This window comes from Anser anser (assembly GCF_964211835.1).
Source record: "Anser anser genome assembly, chromosome: 2".
In the NCBI taxonomy this organism is placed as follows: Eukaryota; Metazoa; Chordata; class Aves; order Anseriformes; family Anatidae; genus Anser; species Anser anser.
In genome coordinates this window covers 121173583-121187674 of record NC_139721.1, presented here as the reverse complement: position 1 = coordinate 121187674, position 14092 = coordinate 121173583, and the positions used below count along the sequence as shown (strand labels likewise).

The window sequence follows — 14092 nt, the reverse complement described above, 5'->3', positions numbered from 1 at the left end:
ATTAGGTTAGAAAGGGGTATTATGTCTCACATCTGAAGTGAACATTAAGCAATTATCCTTGTCACCAAATTTTATATACAGTAACATACCTAACAATTGCTTTGTCTTCAATTAAAAAATAAAATAGTTTCACAGTCTCTCACAGTACATAGAAGTCAATTTTCAGATCCTCTGCTGACTACAGTCTTCTCGGGATATTTTGAAGGAACATTTAGAAATTCTGATTTCATAGAATCATAGAATAGTTTGGGTTGGAATTTTAGTCACATCTCTTTCCTGTTTGGAAAGTGTCCAGCATGTCATTGGAAAACATACAGGCACGGTTCTTCAGCCATGCAATTATTGCAAATCTGCAGTATTTTTAAACTGAGGATTCTAAACTGTTGCTGATACTACACCATTATGGGACGAGGTATTCAATATTCAAGACACTCTGGACAGTTCATGTGCTTTCTGAAAGCTCATAGTTTGAGTAGGAAGACATTCCAAAACATGAATAATATTGGCAATCTAATAATAAATTATGAAGTGCTTGTATAAATTAAGAGCTTATATTATTTTATCAGCTTTGCCACAGAAAATGTTACATTTTCCTTCCTCTGCTTTCTGAGCTCTAAAGAGATGAATTTTATTTTTGCTGACCCTCTTCATTTACAATACATTTTGTAACGATCAGAGACAAACTTGAAAGATGGTAATTGATGTACTGCACCTTTTTCATTTCTGATTTCAGATTACAAGGATTGCTCTGCTGACTGAAGAGGGACTTCTTGAATCTTTCAATGACTCTCCTTTTCAAGTTGCACTGCAAAGCTGGAGGAAGCTATGCAACACAGAGAAACAAATGTTTTCACCACTCAATTACAGCTCCCATAAAGATCACCTAATCAGCAGTACCATTACTGAAAAAAGTGGCTACACTGCAAAAAGAAACATTTATGTTTAATAGCATGGTGACAGACAACAGTACAAAACCTGATTTAATGACACATTATAGTAATCTTTCTTAGTTTGCCCATTCTGTTAGGCTTGGCAGATCATACAAGTCCCTCTAACCTTGAAAGATCATTATATTAAGCCTAGTATGATTAATACTAGATTTGCCTCCCTGATTATAAAATCATTTTAAAATGATTTTATGAGTAAATGTAAAGCTTTGGCTGTTGGCCGCAGCAGTCATATTGACAGTCACATCTGTCACCAATCCATTTGATGACCACTCTTTGGTATGTACCACCCTTTGGAAACCATCTCCTACACTGTTTCTGTATAGTTTATTATACCCACAGACAGTGTTTGTGAAAATTATTTTCTATTTAGTATACACTTTATAATCACATCAATAATGTAAATTCACAAAGTGCTACTCCACTGAATTCAGTAAGGTTTTTGACTATGCAAGGAAGCTTTCACCATTAATGATTCACATTCAAAACACTATCACAGTATACTTTTTAAAGATTTTGTTCCCTTTGAAACAAACTACTGTTCTAAGATGGCTATCAATCTGGAACAGCTATATTGGCCTCACAGGAGTCACTCCTGGTTTGCTCTAGCAAACTAAGGGTCAAGGTTAAATCGTAAGCATTAAAGGACTTCATTAGACAGCTGGCTGCATACAGCTTTCTATTACAGATAGATGCTACTGTGTTTTTGTGCAGATTAGACCTTATACATATGCTTTAAGTCAGATGTTGAACGTTCATTGGCCTATATATGAGGAAAAAATGATGTCTTAGGAAAGGCCTGCAAGACACTCCGTAAACTACGTGCCACTGCAATGACCTATGTGCAGTTAATGTACCATGGACATACTGGGATATTCTGAAGCAACAGTGATAAAGGACAAATCCACTGCATGAGAAACTCAGAGTTGCCTCAGGCACTACTGTTCAATTGTAGCTTCTGTTTTAATGAAATCAGATGTCAGATCAGTTTTTTAAAAAATGGCCATAATGCTTTTTTAAAAGCTTCCTCTTACATTATTTTCCAACAAATCAGTCCAGCTCTTGTTCCCATGGAAACTGGATTGGGAAAGCTGCTTTGACTGCCAAGACCTAACAGTAAAGAACTCTCCCTTGTAAAGTTCAGTTTCAAATTGTCAGTTGAAATATGTAAGAGAGTTGTAGGAAACAATTATGTATTATTAAATATATATATATATATATATATATTCTACCGTAGATTTGCAAGAATATAAACAAGTACAAGAGAAGCATGTTGCACAGTGACCAAGTACAGGTGTGGACCCTGGTTTCTCTGCCTTCTCATTCTGAGATCAACTGACACTGAAAGCATCAAAGTTGTTCGATGGCCAATTTCAAGCAAGTCTTTACGTTGTTGTTAGCTCTCATTTATGAGAACTAGCACTAACTAGTAGGCCACTTGAGAAACACTTCTTCACCACAGAGGGTAGGTTCACTAATAAGCATCTTGGACACACTTATAATATAGCACAGAAAGACTAAACTGCCTCATTTCTGTTATCAGGCAAAGGGCTTACTATTGCAATAAGCTATGCCAACTCTGGTTATTTTAAATAACCATTTTTTCTTTGTTCATGACAATTGATTTCCTGTATTACCTGCTTCAAGAAGTTTGACAGTCTCAAAACAATAACAAAAATGCTTAAGACACATAAAATACACCTAATTTTAGTTGTGTTATATTTTAAACTAAATCATATAAATTTGGCTCAGCAATCTGAAATCCCCTGATGTGATATATGTGACTTCCTAAACATAAACCTTTCATTTTAGACAGCAAAATGATGTGTTTGTTTTTTTAATAACAACAACTTTTGCAAATAACTAGTCATCTTTCTGGAGTACAAAAAGTCTACTGTCATATTTTTAGCTGAGAGTTCAGTGCATATTTATAACCACCTCCATTTTTGTTTTGGAATCAGCATGAAATATCTTGAACTCTCTTTCACCATGAAACATTCAAAATTAATTTTAAAATAATTCTGAAGTTTGAAAAAAAAACAACACTATTGACTTTTCAAAACATTTAAATTACAATATTCAGGATAAGAACTATTGCACTAGAAATCCTAAGAAATTATTACTATGTATCGATAATAGAAATTATTACTTAGAAAATATTAATATAGAGGAAAGCATTTTATGTACTCTTCACATCAGTATACAGTAGTGACCTAAAATATTCATATTGCTAACATGACAGAATGTTATAAAAATAAATTACTGTACAAACTATTTTTCTGAGGTGAACCAATGATTTTTTTTATGACTCAATTATTGCCATCCTCCACATACTAATATTCGAGATTAGTCTTTATTTAAATGATATATTTTTAAAACATCCTGCCATCTGCAAAAATGTCAAGTTCTGTTGTTTTTAAAGAACAGCAACTAAATTAGCAGTACTTTGCAGTATCATCTTTTTGACAACCGCAAATAACTAAAATGGATAGAATGTCAGAAGCAACGGTAATGCATACTTGAGTGATGAAGACAATTTTGTGGAGCTGAATAAGAATCTGCTGAACAGGGTCACTGATCTGACGCACCTTCCTTTGTGATACAGCAATTCCTGTCGATGCTGTAGATGACAACACTAAAATCAGGACAGCTCATTTTGTTGCCTTTATATATTAATCGTGTGCACTGCTTAAAATCTGTAGATGTAAATATTCAGTTTTTATTATGCATGACTTGATTTGCCAATAGTGTTGGGAACAACATAAAAAAGCGGGGGGGCGTGGGGGAGGCCAGGCTAATTTAAAAATCTTTAAGTTTATATAATGGAATTATTAATAATTGGCTTCCAAAGAAAAAAACCTCTCTTGATTCACTTACATTAAGTTACTCGGAGATGAAACATTAATATACCTCATTAAACAAACATTTTTCTACATTTATTCATAAAGACACAAATAGAATTTTCTTACTTTAACTGAAAAAAATTGTTCCATGTACTAAATCACATTTTTATTTATTTAAGAATTTTGATGTTATAAAGTTAATTCACTTTTTACCCTACAAATTCCAATAAGAACGTTTTATGTGCACAATTTGGAGAAAAAAATACTAAAATATATTTTCATGTTGCCTTATAGTGGTGTGTGTTGCTTTATCACAGCTACTACTCATTTCCAACATCTAGTAAGATCATGTTTTGAGAGAAAAATCAAAAAAAAAATTGCAAGAAGCTATAAATTTTCTGTGTCTTCTCTATTTTACATTGGAAAATTAGTGGTTTCTGTTCTTTGTTAGAAGTTCCTCCCCAACAGAGATCACCCTATCTAAAGGGAGGAATTTATTGATGGAGTCTGTGGAAGGGAACTCTTATAAGCATTCTCCATGATCAAAATGTCATTATCATGAAGCACATAACTGGAATGTCTCATGGTTAGAATAAAAGATCATCAATGCCAAGCAAAGATTAAAGCTTTAAAAATTCCTCCCCCCCACAAAAGAAAGAATACAGACAATTGCTCCGTATTACAGACTATATACTGCTTTCACTTGTAAATTCCATAAAAGGAGCAGTGTAAACTTGTGAATATAAAGGAAAATTGTGTTTTTAAAACTGCCAAGTGCAAAACGAGTTAGATATTGATAGAAAAATGCATGGGACTAGGCAAACAGCAAAATGGGGTCGAGCAAATCAGAAAATATTAATACAGATTCAATTTTCATGTATATACACATTTAATTACGAGTTTGCACATTACATATACACTATGTATAACTAAAATTTCATGCTCTGACATGGGATATAAAATTGGCCCATTTGAAGACAGAGGAAAATTCCTGTCAAACTTAGAATTTCAATATTTTATCATGTTTGGAAGGTATTCTGTCTCTCAATATATCTCCAGACATTATAATTTTTCTAGGCATTAACATTACCAGTTATTACCAGACCTATCAGAAGAGAAAATACTCATTGCCCAATTAATAAGAAGAGATCAAGAAAGTGGAGAAACTTCTTTGAGAAAAGATTGCTAAAAAAAAGTTGTTTCTAATTTTTCTTCTGAAACAGATATTCCAAAAAACTGTACTTTTTCCAAAAAACTGAACATTTCCTTTAGCTATTACTTAACATCACACACAATAGGTATAAATACACTAATTCACAAACAGTGCACACATAGGCTTATATCTAATTGCTTAACTATTTAATTATGTATCCAAATGTGATCTTTTCTAAAAAAAATCATCCATTTTGTAGTATAAACTCTAAAGTAAAGAATAGAGTTAGTTTTGAATTCAAAGGAAAAATATGACTTTAGAATTAAGTACACTGCAGTACTTCAAATTGGTTTCCTCAAATCACTTTTATTGGATTATTGTTGATTTTATTTAGATAAGTGTAAATTAATTATCATGACAAGAAGGAAAAAAGATTAATTTTCTTTTCTCATTTCATGAAAATAGTAAGTAGGTATAAACCTTTCTCTTCCTCTAAAGCAAGACTACTGGTCTCTGTCAAGCAAATCTGTGTACATAATGCATACTTTTCATTCACAAAAGCACTGCAAAATAAGTTATGCATGAAAAGTTACGCTTTTATTTCAACAAAATAAATTTCATGCCCCTCTTAATTTACTGCTCTTTGTTAAAATCAGATAAAAAAATATATCAATAATGTGAAAATAATTAGTTCTTGGGAGCAAAAATTGAAAAGTAAAGTTAGAAGTGAAAGTTTATCTGGGACTTGTTACAAACTGCCATTAAATCCAATATGAACTTTGTTATCCAGGATTTGGTACAGATACTCATGTCTGTTGTAGATACATTCTTTTTCTTGTGTAGCTTCTGGTGACTAAAAGACTGTGTGCTCTTTTTCTGAAGCAAAACTGCCCTATGTTACTGCAAAGTAAGGTCTAATATCCATGTGATTTGTTTCCTGACACATACAATGAGATATTTGATAAATACTAGCCATAGGCATCTTGATAAAAATCAAAACCAAATTCACTTGACCACCTAAAAAAAGTGAGCATTATTTAACATTTACAAAGCACAGTCAATTAACTCGGTGCTGATTTATGGAAGTTACACCTAGAAGGTACACTATATTTTGTTAGTTAAAGACCATTGTGAATTTACTTAGTGAACGAAAAAGGCATAATAATTGATGCATGTTGTATGGAAGAATATTAATTCCAGTGATATGAACCAGCAGAAGAATACTGCTGATCAAGCTTTAGATCATTTAACAGAATTAAGACATACAAATAGATACTACCTGTAATTCAAAATGAAGACTTACAAAATATCAGATTTTAAATATAACAATTAAAATAAACTGAACACCTTGGTTGTTATTTATTTAGTGCTCCCCTCTATCATGTGTCGCATGCTGAGAAAAAGTATGGAGCCAAAACCAAAACAGGTTCTTTAATTTTTATGTGGTAAATCAATCATTAATTATAGTTTTTAAATTGTATATTTGTCATACACACTAACATTTCTAGAGATTAAGCAAAAGCTTATCAGTAGATTGCCACTCTAAAACACTTACTGTCTTACTAAAGAGCTCTAGTTAACAAAACTATCTTTCCAAGTTGAGTATTAGTCTTGGAAACTAAGGAAAAAGCTTAGGTCCATGTATTGAACAGCCAGCAGCCCTGTATCACTCTTAAATCCAGATATCAATAAATTATGTTGCAGAGGCTAATTTAAATCCAAATTCTAAAAAATTCTCATGCAGAAATACCCTGAAGATCACAGTCTTATGTACACATTTATATCCACCTAAACTCTTTTTTTTTTTTTTTTTTTTTTTTTTTAAGTGATCTAGTAACAAGAATGAAAATTCCACTGAAAGGGCAAGGAATTACAAATACTAAAATTACTTAGCCCACAACTGAATTATTATCATTTTTTCCTGTTGAATTTCTGTGCTGACCCCTTTAGCAAAAGATAAAAGAGAGACATTCACAGACTGAAGTGTGTAGGGACTAACCAGATCTGAGCTGCAACCTAGCAGAAACTAAAGAAATATAGAAAATGTCATTCTCTATGACAGAGACATATTTCTGATAGGATTGGGAAGATAATGACATCATTGCTATTGTCAGATATTTTTTTGGCAATTCCTTTTGGCAGATAGGTTAGAGGGATTCAGTTTAACATTTTTTCCCAAAGACTCCTCTTAATAATCAATGAGAAAAAGAGAGCTTTTCACTTGAGCTACTTAAGGAAGAATTTACCTTGGCCTTTCTGCTCAAGATGACAGTGGAAGCCATGCTATAATGATCTAAAACAAGATGTGCCATGAGAAGAACAATTTCTGTTTAGCTCTATTCATCTCATCATCACCTCTCCACCAACCGTTTCAACACTGAGAGATCAAATCCTAAAACGAATAGCATGGTCTTGCCATTACAACCTCTTCAGTTTTTATTAGGACAGTGATTAAAACTTTATTTCCTCAACATACTACCTTTCTGACTGGTCCCTGTCCTGTGGTATTTGACTTCTTTGTTGTTAATGACTTTTATTAAAAAAATAAAAGCAAATAAATCAGTCTCCTTTCTTTTGCATCTCTTAGATGGTGTTTATTTTATTTTTTTCCTTAAGAAAAATATGCTTAGAATGATAAACAGAAAAGACTGATCAGGACCTACCATTGATTTCTCTGTTATTCAGGGTATAGTGCTTTGTCTCTTTTCTAGTACGTCAACAACAATACGACTTACCAGTCTAGGTGGACCAGTTTCGATACTTAAAATACATATAATGTCTATGTGTTTCAAAGACTGCTAGAGACCCCAGTTCAGCTAGGAACTTCAGGAGTTCCCATAAAATCCATTTACTCCAGACAACTCTACTGTTGTTGTTTTGTTATTGTTTTCAAATAAATAGGACTAACATTATTTGAGCAATGAAAGGTTGTGTGTGAATAGGTCAGTGAGGACTTGATCAAAACTTTTAGGAGCATAACAACAGCAAACCTTCAAGTACCTTGGAGGATCCCAATAAATCAATAAATTTTCTTCAAACCATTTAACATAACAGTAGATTTTATTTTAAATATGTCTACTTCCAGAAGAAAAGGCACCATCAAGTGCCCTTTTCTTCTCGGGTTAGACCTTACACAAATTACATTGTTTTTCTCAAGAATAAAACATTACTGACAAAAGATATCAAAACTGCTTAAATTACCCACAGGACCAAAATTATTTGCAAAGGCTAATGTGTTTGTCTGCAGATCACTATAGCTCTGATGCATTATGGCTGGATAGTTCGTTTAAAGTGTGTGTTGCTATTATAATGGCACTCATTAGTAAATAGCCCTGAAAATTTTTGAAAAATTGAGGAAAAAATATTATTTGTACTGCATAATTAAAATTTCTAATGCAGCTTTTATATCAAAAAGCACTGAAATAAGTTAGTATACACACATAGTCATGTTTTTTGGTGATCAATATTCCAACTACTCAAAATATTTTTCTTTCAACTATTATTTAATTCAGACAATATTAAGTATTCTGAAGTCACAGCTTAGCAGCTTACAATATCTGAAGCTTCTCAGTAGGAGAGAAAAGTATCACCAATGCAAAACTTGTTTCATTAGTCATGTATAAATGCTTCATAATTTACAAGGGCTCTAAGAAATACTCCTTTTGTAGGAGTGATTCCCATTGCATTCAGTAGAAGCAGAGCTAAGATAATGAACATTAAAATGAAGTCATACTGATTTACTATTGGAATTTATATTTTTAAAAAATTCCATGATTTATCAGACAACATATTTGTATCTGGAATGCAATTCTCTGCCTTTCTATAATTTTAAAATACACTTATTAGATAATACCATGATTTTTCACATTGCAAAGAACTGCAACTGGAAGGCTATGAAACTGCCACCTTGCCACTGGTGAATTATCTTAATGCGGGCCTTGCACATGAATAGAGGCACTCACAAGGTCAGATCAAAAGGCAGTAAAGATGAGGAAATAAAAGAGGCTACATTGTATATGTAATAGGAAAATACGGTTTAAAAACTTGGAAACTATTAAGTTTAATTTCAGTTAAACTTTGATTTTGTCACAGGCACAAAGTTACCTGGTCGCAGTCTTGATCCCAGGCCTTCAATACAATCTCTATTATTAAAGCAAAACAAAATAAAATGAATCAAAACAAAATAAAATAGAGTAGTTTTAGTTATGTTTGGCATCATCAGACGCTGTAGAGAAAATATTAGAATTCCCTGACTCCTTTTCACATTTCCTCTAAACAAAGTCTGTCCCAATTCACTAGTTTATGACTATGTGTTTATAAGTCTGGTTTACTCTACATGTCCAAAATGGTAAACATAAAAAATAAAAGAATATTATTAGATCATTAGTAGAACAATATCTCAATGCAAGAAATATAATCCTTTATGTTTCAGTGTTAGCTATACTTAATACAAACACTGTCCTAGCCTGAAGATTTCATCAGCAGAGATAAGCAACAACAAATGGATACAGACAAATGGTGAACTGAAAGAACAAATATGATGTCCTGATGGACAGCAGCCTCAACAACTCTATCCTGGTAATAATTTTTACTTACTTTTTAAGCAGTAAAGAAAATGAGAGTTTCAATGAGAAGTTATGAAGAAGGATAAGAAGATAGTTTTGCTAATGTTTATGTGAGGGGCAGAGAGGGATTAAAAACAAAGGTGCTTGCTTCAGCATTCAACCATTAGGAGTCTGCCATTACTGACTTCAGCAGGGGCTAAAGCTGGAAAGCTAGTGAGCAATAAGTGACAGACAGGATGGTGATATGCTAAGAACAACTTTGAAAGCGATAATAAAGGACTGTTTCTGAAGTGACAGACAATGCACTGGTGAAAGCGTACACACAGACAACAGCCAGGTTGAAGGTAAGGCTATAGAAATGTTCCTTGCAGCAGTGTTCTGAATGGGCATTTGAGTGACTAGAAAGCATGCATCAAAACCAGTGATGTTGCTTGCATGACAGTTAGGAAGAGGATATATTTTACTGTCTTAAATGGGTATTTCAGGTGATTTTCCTGCTATGAACTCAAGCAGGAGATTTAACAGAGTGATCAATAGGAATGGTTAATCTTAGAGATGACAGGCAGAACAGTTAGACATATTCTGAATGCAACTTTGAGAGATGTGCAAGTTAAAGCAGGTGCTCAGATCCCAAGGTATTGGACAGGATGGGCAGAAGTAGAGGTATGGACAATTACAAGTTTCCTTGTAGTTATATAGAACTCAACTATATGGCTGCATGGCCATGAAGAGATCTTAGAGAGATGAGCAAAAATTTAGTATAGACTGAAGGAAAAACATCTGATGTACTATCTTGCTAATCATACTAAGTTCATGATTTACAGCATGATTTTGTAGGTAGATGAATAAGTACATGAAAAGACAAGATGCAGAAGAAAAAAAAGATGTGATTATGTGATAAAGCCACATGCAACCTTCTTGAAATAATAGTTTCAACTTAAGAACAGTTTCAAAAGATAGGAGAATTAGAAAAGGAGGGAGTCAGAAAAACATGATTTCAAGAAGATGAAGATAGTGCCAATGATAAATTGCAGGTCAAGGAAATTGAGGGACTGTGATTTGGAAGATGTCACTAAAACAGCTTAGTAAGAGCTGTTTCAGTAATACTCTTTAAATAAAAGCTGAATCAAACAGGGACTAATGAAACAGGAGAGGAATCAATGCCACTATTATAAATGCTTACCTAATTAAGTTAAAGGTAAGGGGAAAAAATCAGAAGGTAGATGAAGACAAGTCATTTTTGGCTTTTTTCACATGTGAAAGAAAAGCAGGAATGAAGCTATAAAGAACAATCTATGAGTAGAAGCAGTGTCAAAGACATTAGAAAAAATAATGTTTGGTCAAGAATGCATTTGAGGCATTTCTTAACTAATTACAGAAAAAAATGAAAGACTTTTAGAAGAAGAATAGGGGAAAACATGCTATATTTTTTGGTTTGTTTCATTTATGTTTTGGAGACAATGAGCAGCACTCCAAAATTCCAGAAATAGATATCTAAGTTTATACAGAAGGTCTAGAAGTGTTCAAAGGGTCATGATATTACTCTACACCATCAAACATGCAAGCACATTTTTCTGTGGAAAAATAGCTGCTTAAAAATGCACAACCAGAATTTGTCTAACCAACTTATGTCAGTTTAAGCTGATGCAGCAAGGTTCACTTTTAAATTTATCAGTTTACTGCTAGTCCTTAAATTATTCACGTAAAGCTTGTGTGTGCAAACATCCTCAAATAATATCTTCAGGCAGACTGATTGTCATTGGCTGAGACAAAATGAAGTTGTAACGGTAAGGAAATGTTTCATGGAGGTAAATCGTGCAGGTGTTCTGTTGTGAAATGACTGACTAATAAGGATCATAACGATGGTCAATTATATAATCCATATTAAAATCATAAATTATACCTACCTAATCTGAGGTTGTCTTTCAGAAGCACTGAGACTTCGTTTAATTATACCTGAAACAAATGCATAAATATTATCTCTGCATTAAAATAAATATATATACATATACATAATAATACTTTCTATTTCCCTGATATGGTGTCAAAATAGCTTTTAAACAGAAATGGTAAATAAACTCTAAATCCACATTTGAATATGGAGTTGCTGTTTGGTGTGTCAAAAATGCACTTGCAATTTAGTCTCAGCCCTGCACAGCATTTTATTAAATAGTTTCAGAATTTCACAGAAACATACAACATGCTGACTGTATGCCCATAGAAGATGTATCTGGATTAGCATTAAATAACTACCTCAGTTACTGCTACCACTGTAGCCACAACATCTCTAGTCTGAATAAGAAGCTAGAATATTTACACGCTTTCTCAGAGGACCTTTGACAGGTTGTCTAAACCCTGTTCTACCAAAGTTTTATTGGCACCATTCTATCAGCTAACTTTGCAATCTATTACATATCTAATACCTTACCTCTTTAATAATCCTACTGATTTTAAGACCTCGAAGACAGGTATATGACCAGTAATTGGTCAAACATCCAATCAGCAATAAAACTGAAACCAAACTTTTATCATGTATTGCCTAGTGCCAAAAAAAAAATATGAATCGGAAAGAGTAGTATTTGATGTTATTTATTTTTTAAGTACTTGGAAAACATTGTCTTAATACAAGCATTTGTCTTAAGCAGACATCTTAAGCACTAGTCTTAAAACATTCCTACAAAACCATTCCTTTCATGCTGATTTTGACATGAGACCGCTCTCTCTTATGCATGCTTTTTGAAAGGAAAGGAATAAACATATGCCTAAATCAGAAGATATTTCATCTAACCGTAGATATTTCATCTAACTAGTAAAATAAGGAAATTCATTTTTCCCATACAATCATTGATTTTTGATACAAAACCCCATATCCTTGCATACATAAGATTATTTTCCACACTAGTAACATCACAAACATTATCATAAAACAAGAACAGAAGCACCTAGTCACTCAAATACTAGCTAATAAAATAAAGATTACATAATCTTACACTAGCTTTCCTGCTGTTGGTATTACTACTGTAGTTATATTAGTTCTAGAGCAACAGCAGAGGACTTTCAGAGAACAAACACATTTCTGAGAATCTTAAATTTTTTCCTTGTTTTCAAACATACTTTCAGTTGTGCTCTGAAATACAGTGCCTCTATTTTTCCTATTTTTCTCAGATCCTCTGACATGAATTTAAAAAAAAAAAAAACTTGGAGGAGGCTGGCATCTGTCACACACAATTCACTTTAAACTCCCCCTAAATTACGTATCTTTTATTTTGGCCAAACCTGTCTGCTTAAAAGGAAGACACACAGACAGATAGAAAGAAAGAAAAAAAATGAAACAGTATTTTATTTCTTGCTAATGTTCTGTTTAGCAAAACAGACTTTGAAACTCTGTAGTAGTTAGCCCAAAAGTAGGTTTTGTAAGAGCAGTTGATGCAAACAAACCAGTCCCTTAAAGATGCAAAGATATTTCAATTGATTTTTAAAAACAGATAGGAAAATGCAGTGTCCACTGCCTAGTGAGCAAGCAAGGCCTTTTGAAAAGAAAAGTTATGATTGCACCTATTCATGGAATAGATATTTTACCTGTGTATGCTGCAGACACAATAATAAATAGACAAAAGTAGAAGCTCTGACCAAACCTGAACCATGCTGCTTCGGATAAGGATTTTGAGTTACAGTCTCAGGCACTCTGCTATAAACCCAAAATATAATATATTTATGTAATATTTATGGGAGAAAATCTGTAACAGAAGATACCTGGCTAGAAAACTAAGACTGAACACAGCTGTTTCCTGGAATTTTAAAAACAGCTCCCCTTTACAATAATTTATATGCTAAATTGGATCTGAAATACTACACCCTTTGGCTGTTTCAAAGAAACAGTCTCTCTATCAGTAAAGAGCTCATATCCAAAAGTTCTTGATCAGTTAGATGACTCACCACATTTGACTTGCAAATCTGACAGCTTATGAGTGTATTTGCAAGTGCATGGTATTTCACACCAAAGAGTCTGTATCACCACTCATTGTACATGGCAGAGATATAATATTTACTGATTCATATGCTAAAATTAGGAAAATACTTATTACTGTTAAAGTGAAAAGAAATTAAAAAAAAAAAAAACATGTTGCAGAACATCACTAAACAACAGCCAACACCCTTCAGCCACATTTTTATAGCTTGTTATTATGTTAGAAACCCACTGAGCAACTACAATGGCGAGAGTCTCTATATTAGATACTATGAAAATGCATCCGAATAATTTCTTCAACAAGGAGACTCAGACATCTAAAAACCATTATAATGCATATTCATGTGTGTATACCTGCACCTATCAAACACTAATGGCTCTAGTAATAGCCTTTTTTGTAAGAGTTACTTTAAGCACTCTAAGCCAGACAGGGAGTAAGAAACTACACAAATGTTTAGGAAAGTTAACTGGCAGAAGTCATGAAGCACATAGTAGATCCTGATGTTCAGACCAGGGTTTTAGCTGGATAATATTTCCTTTTACCATTGTTACTCCTCTACTATGAATGGGAAGAGCAAGGCAATGTATGTTGTGTTCAAATGTCTTGCAAGAGGGAA

At 33.1% G+C, this 14092-nt stretch overlaps 1 protein-coding gene across 10 annotated transcripts in view; it reads right to left on the bottom strand.

The window, feature by feature from the left end:
- The window catches only part of NEK10 (NIMA related kinase 10), a 106009-nt gene that overhangs the window by 20509 nt on the left and 71408 nt on the right, over positions 1-14092 (bottom strand). For 8 of the 10 annotated variants that reach the window (XR_014580432.1, XR_014580433.1, XR_014580434.1 and 5 more), the window contains 4 exons: positions 11416-11464; positions 9048-9085; positions 3467-3567; positions 713-823 (listed from right to left, as the gene is read on the bottom strand). Coding sequence is in view for 2 of the 10 variants with exons in the window: in XM_083825920.1 (XP_083682046.1) it covers positions 713-823; positions 3467-3567; positions 9048-9085; positions 11416-11464 (299 nt within the window). In the remaining 8 variants the exon portion in view is untranslated. The remainder of the gene's footprint in view (positions 1-712; positions 824-3466; positions 3568-9047; positions 9086-11415; positions 11465-14092) is intronic. The other 2 variants (XR_014580438.1, XR_014580437.1) reach the window with 2 other exon arrangements.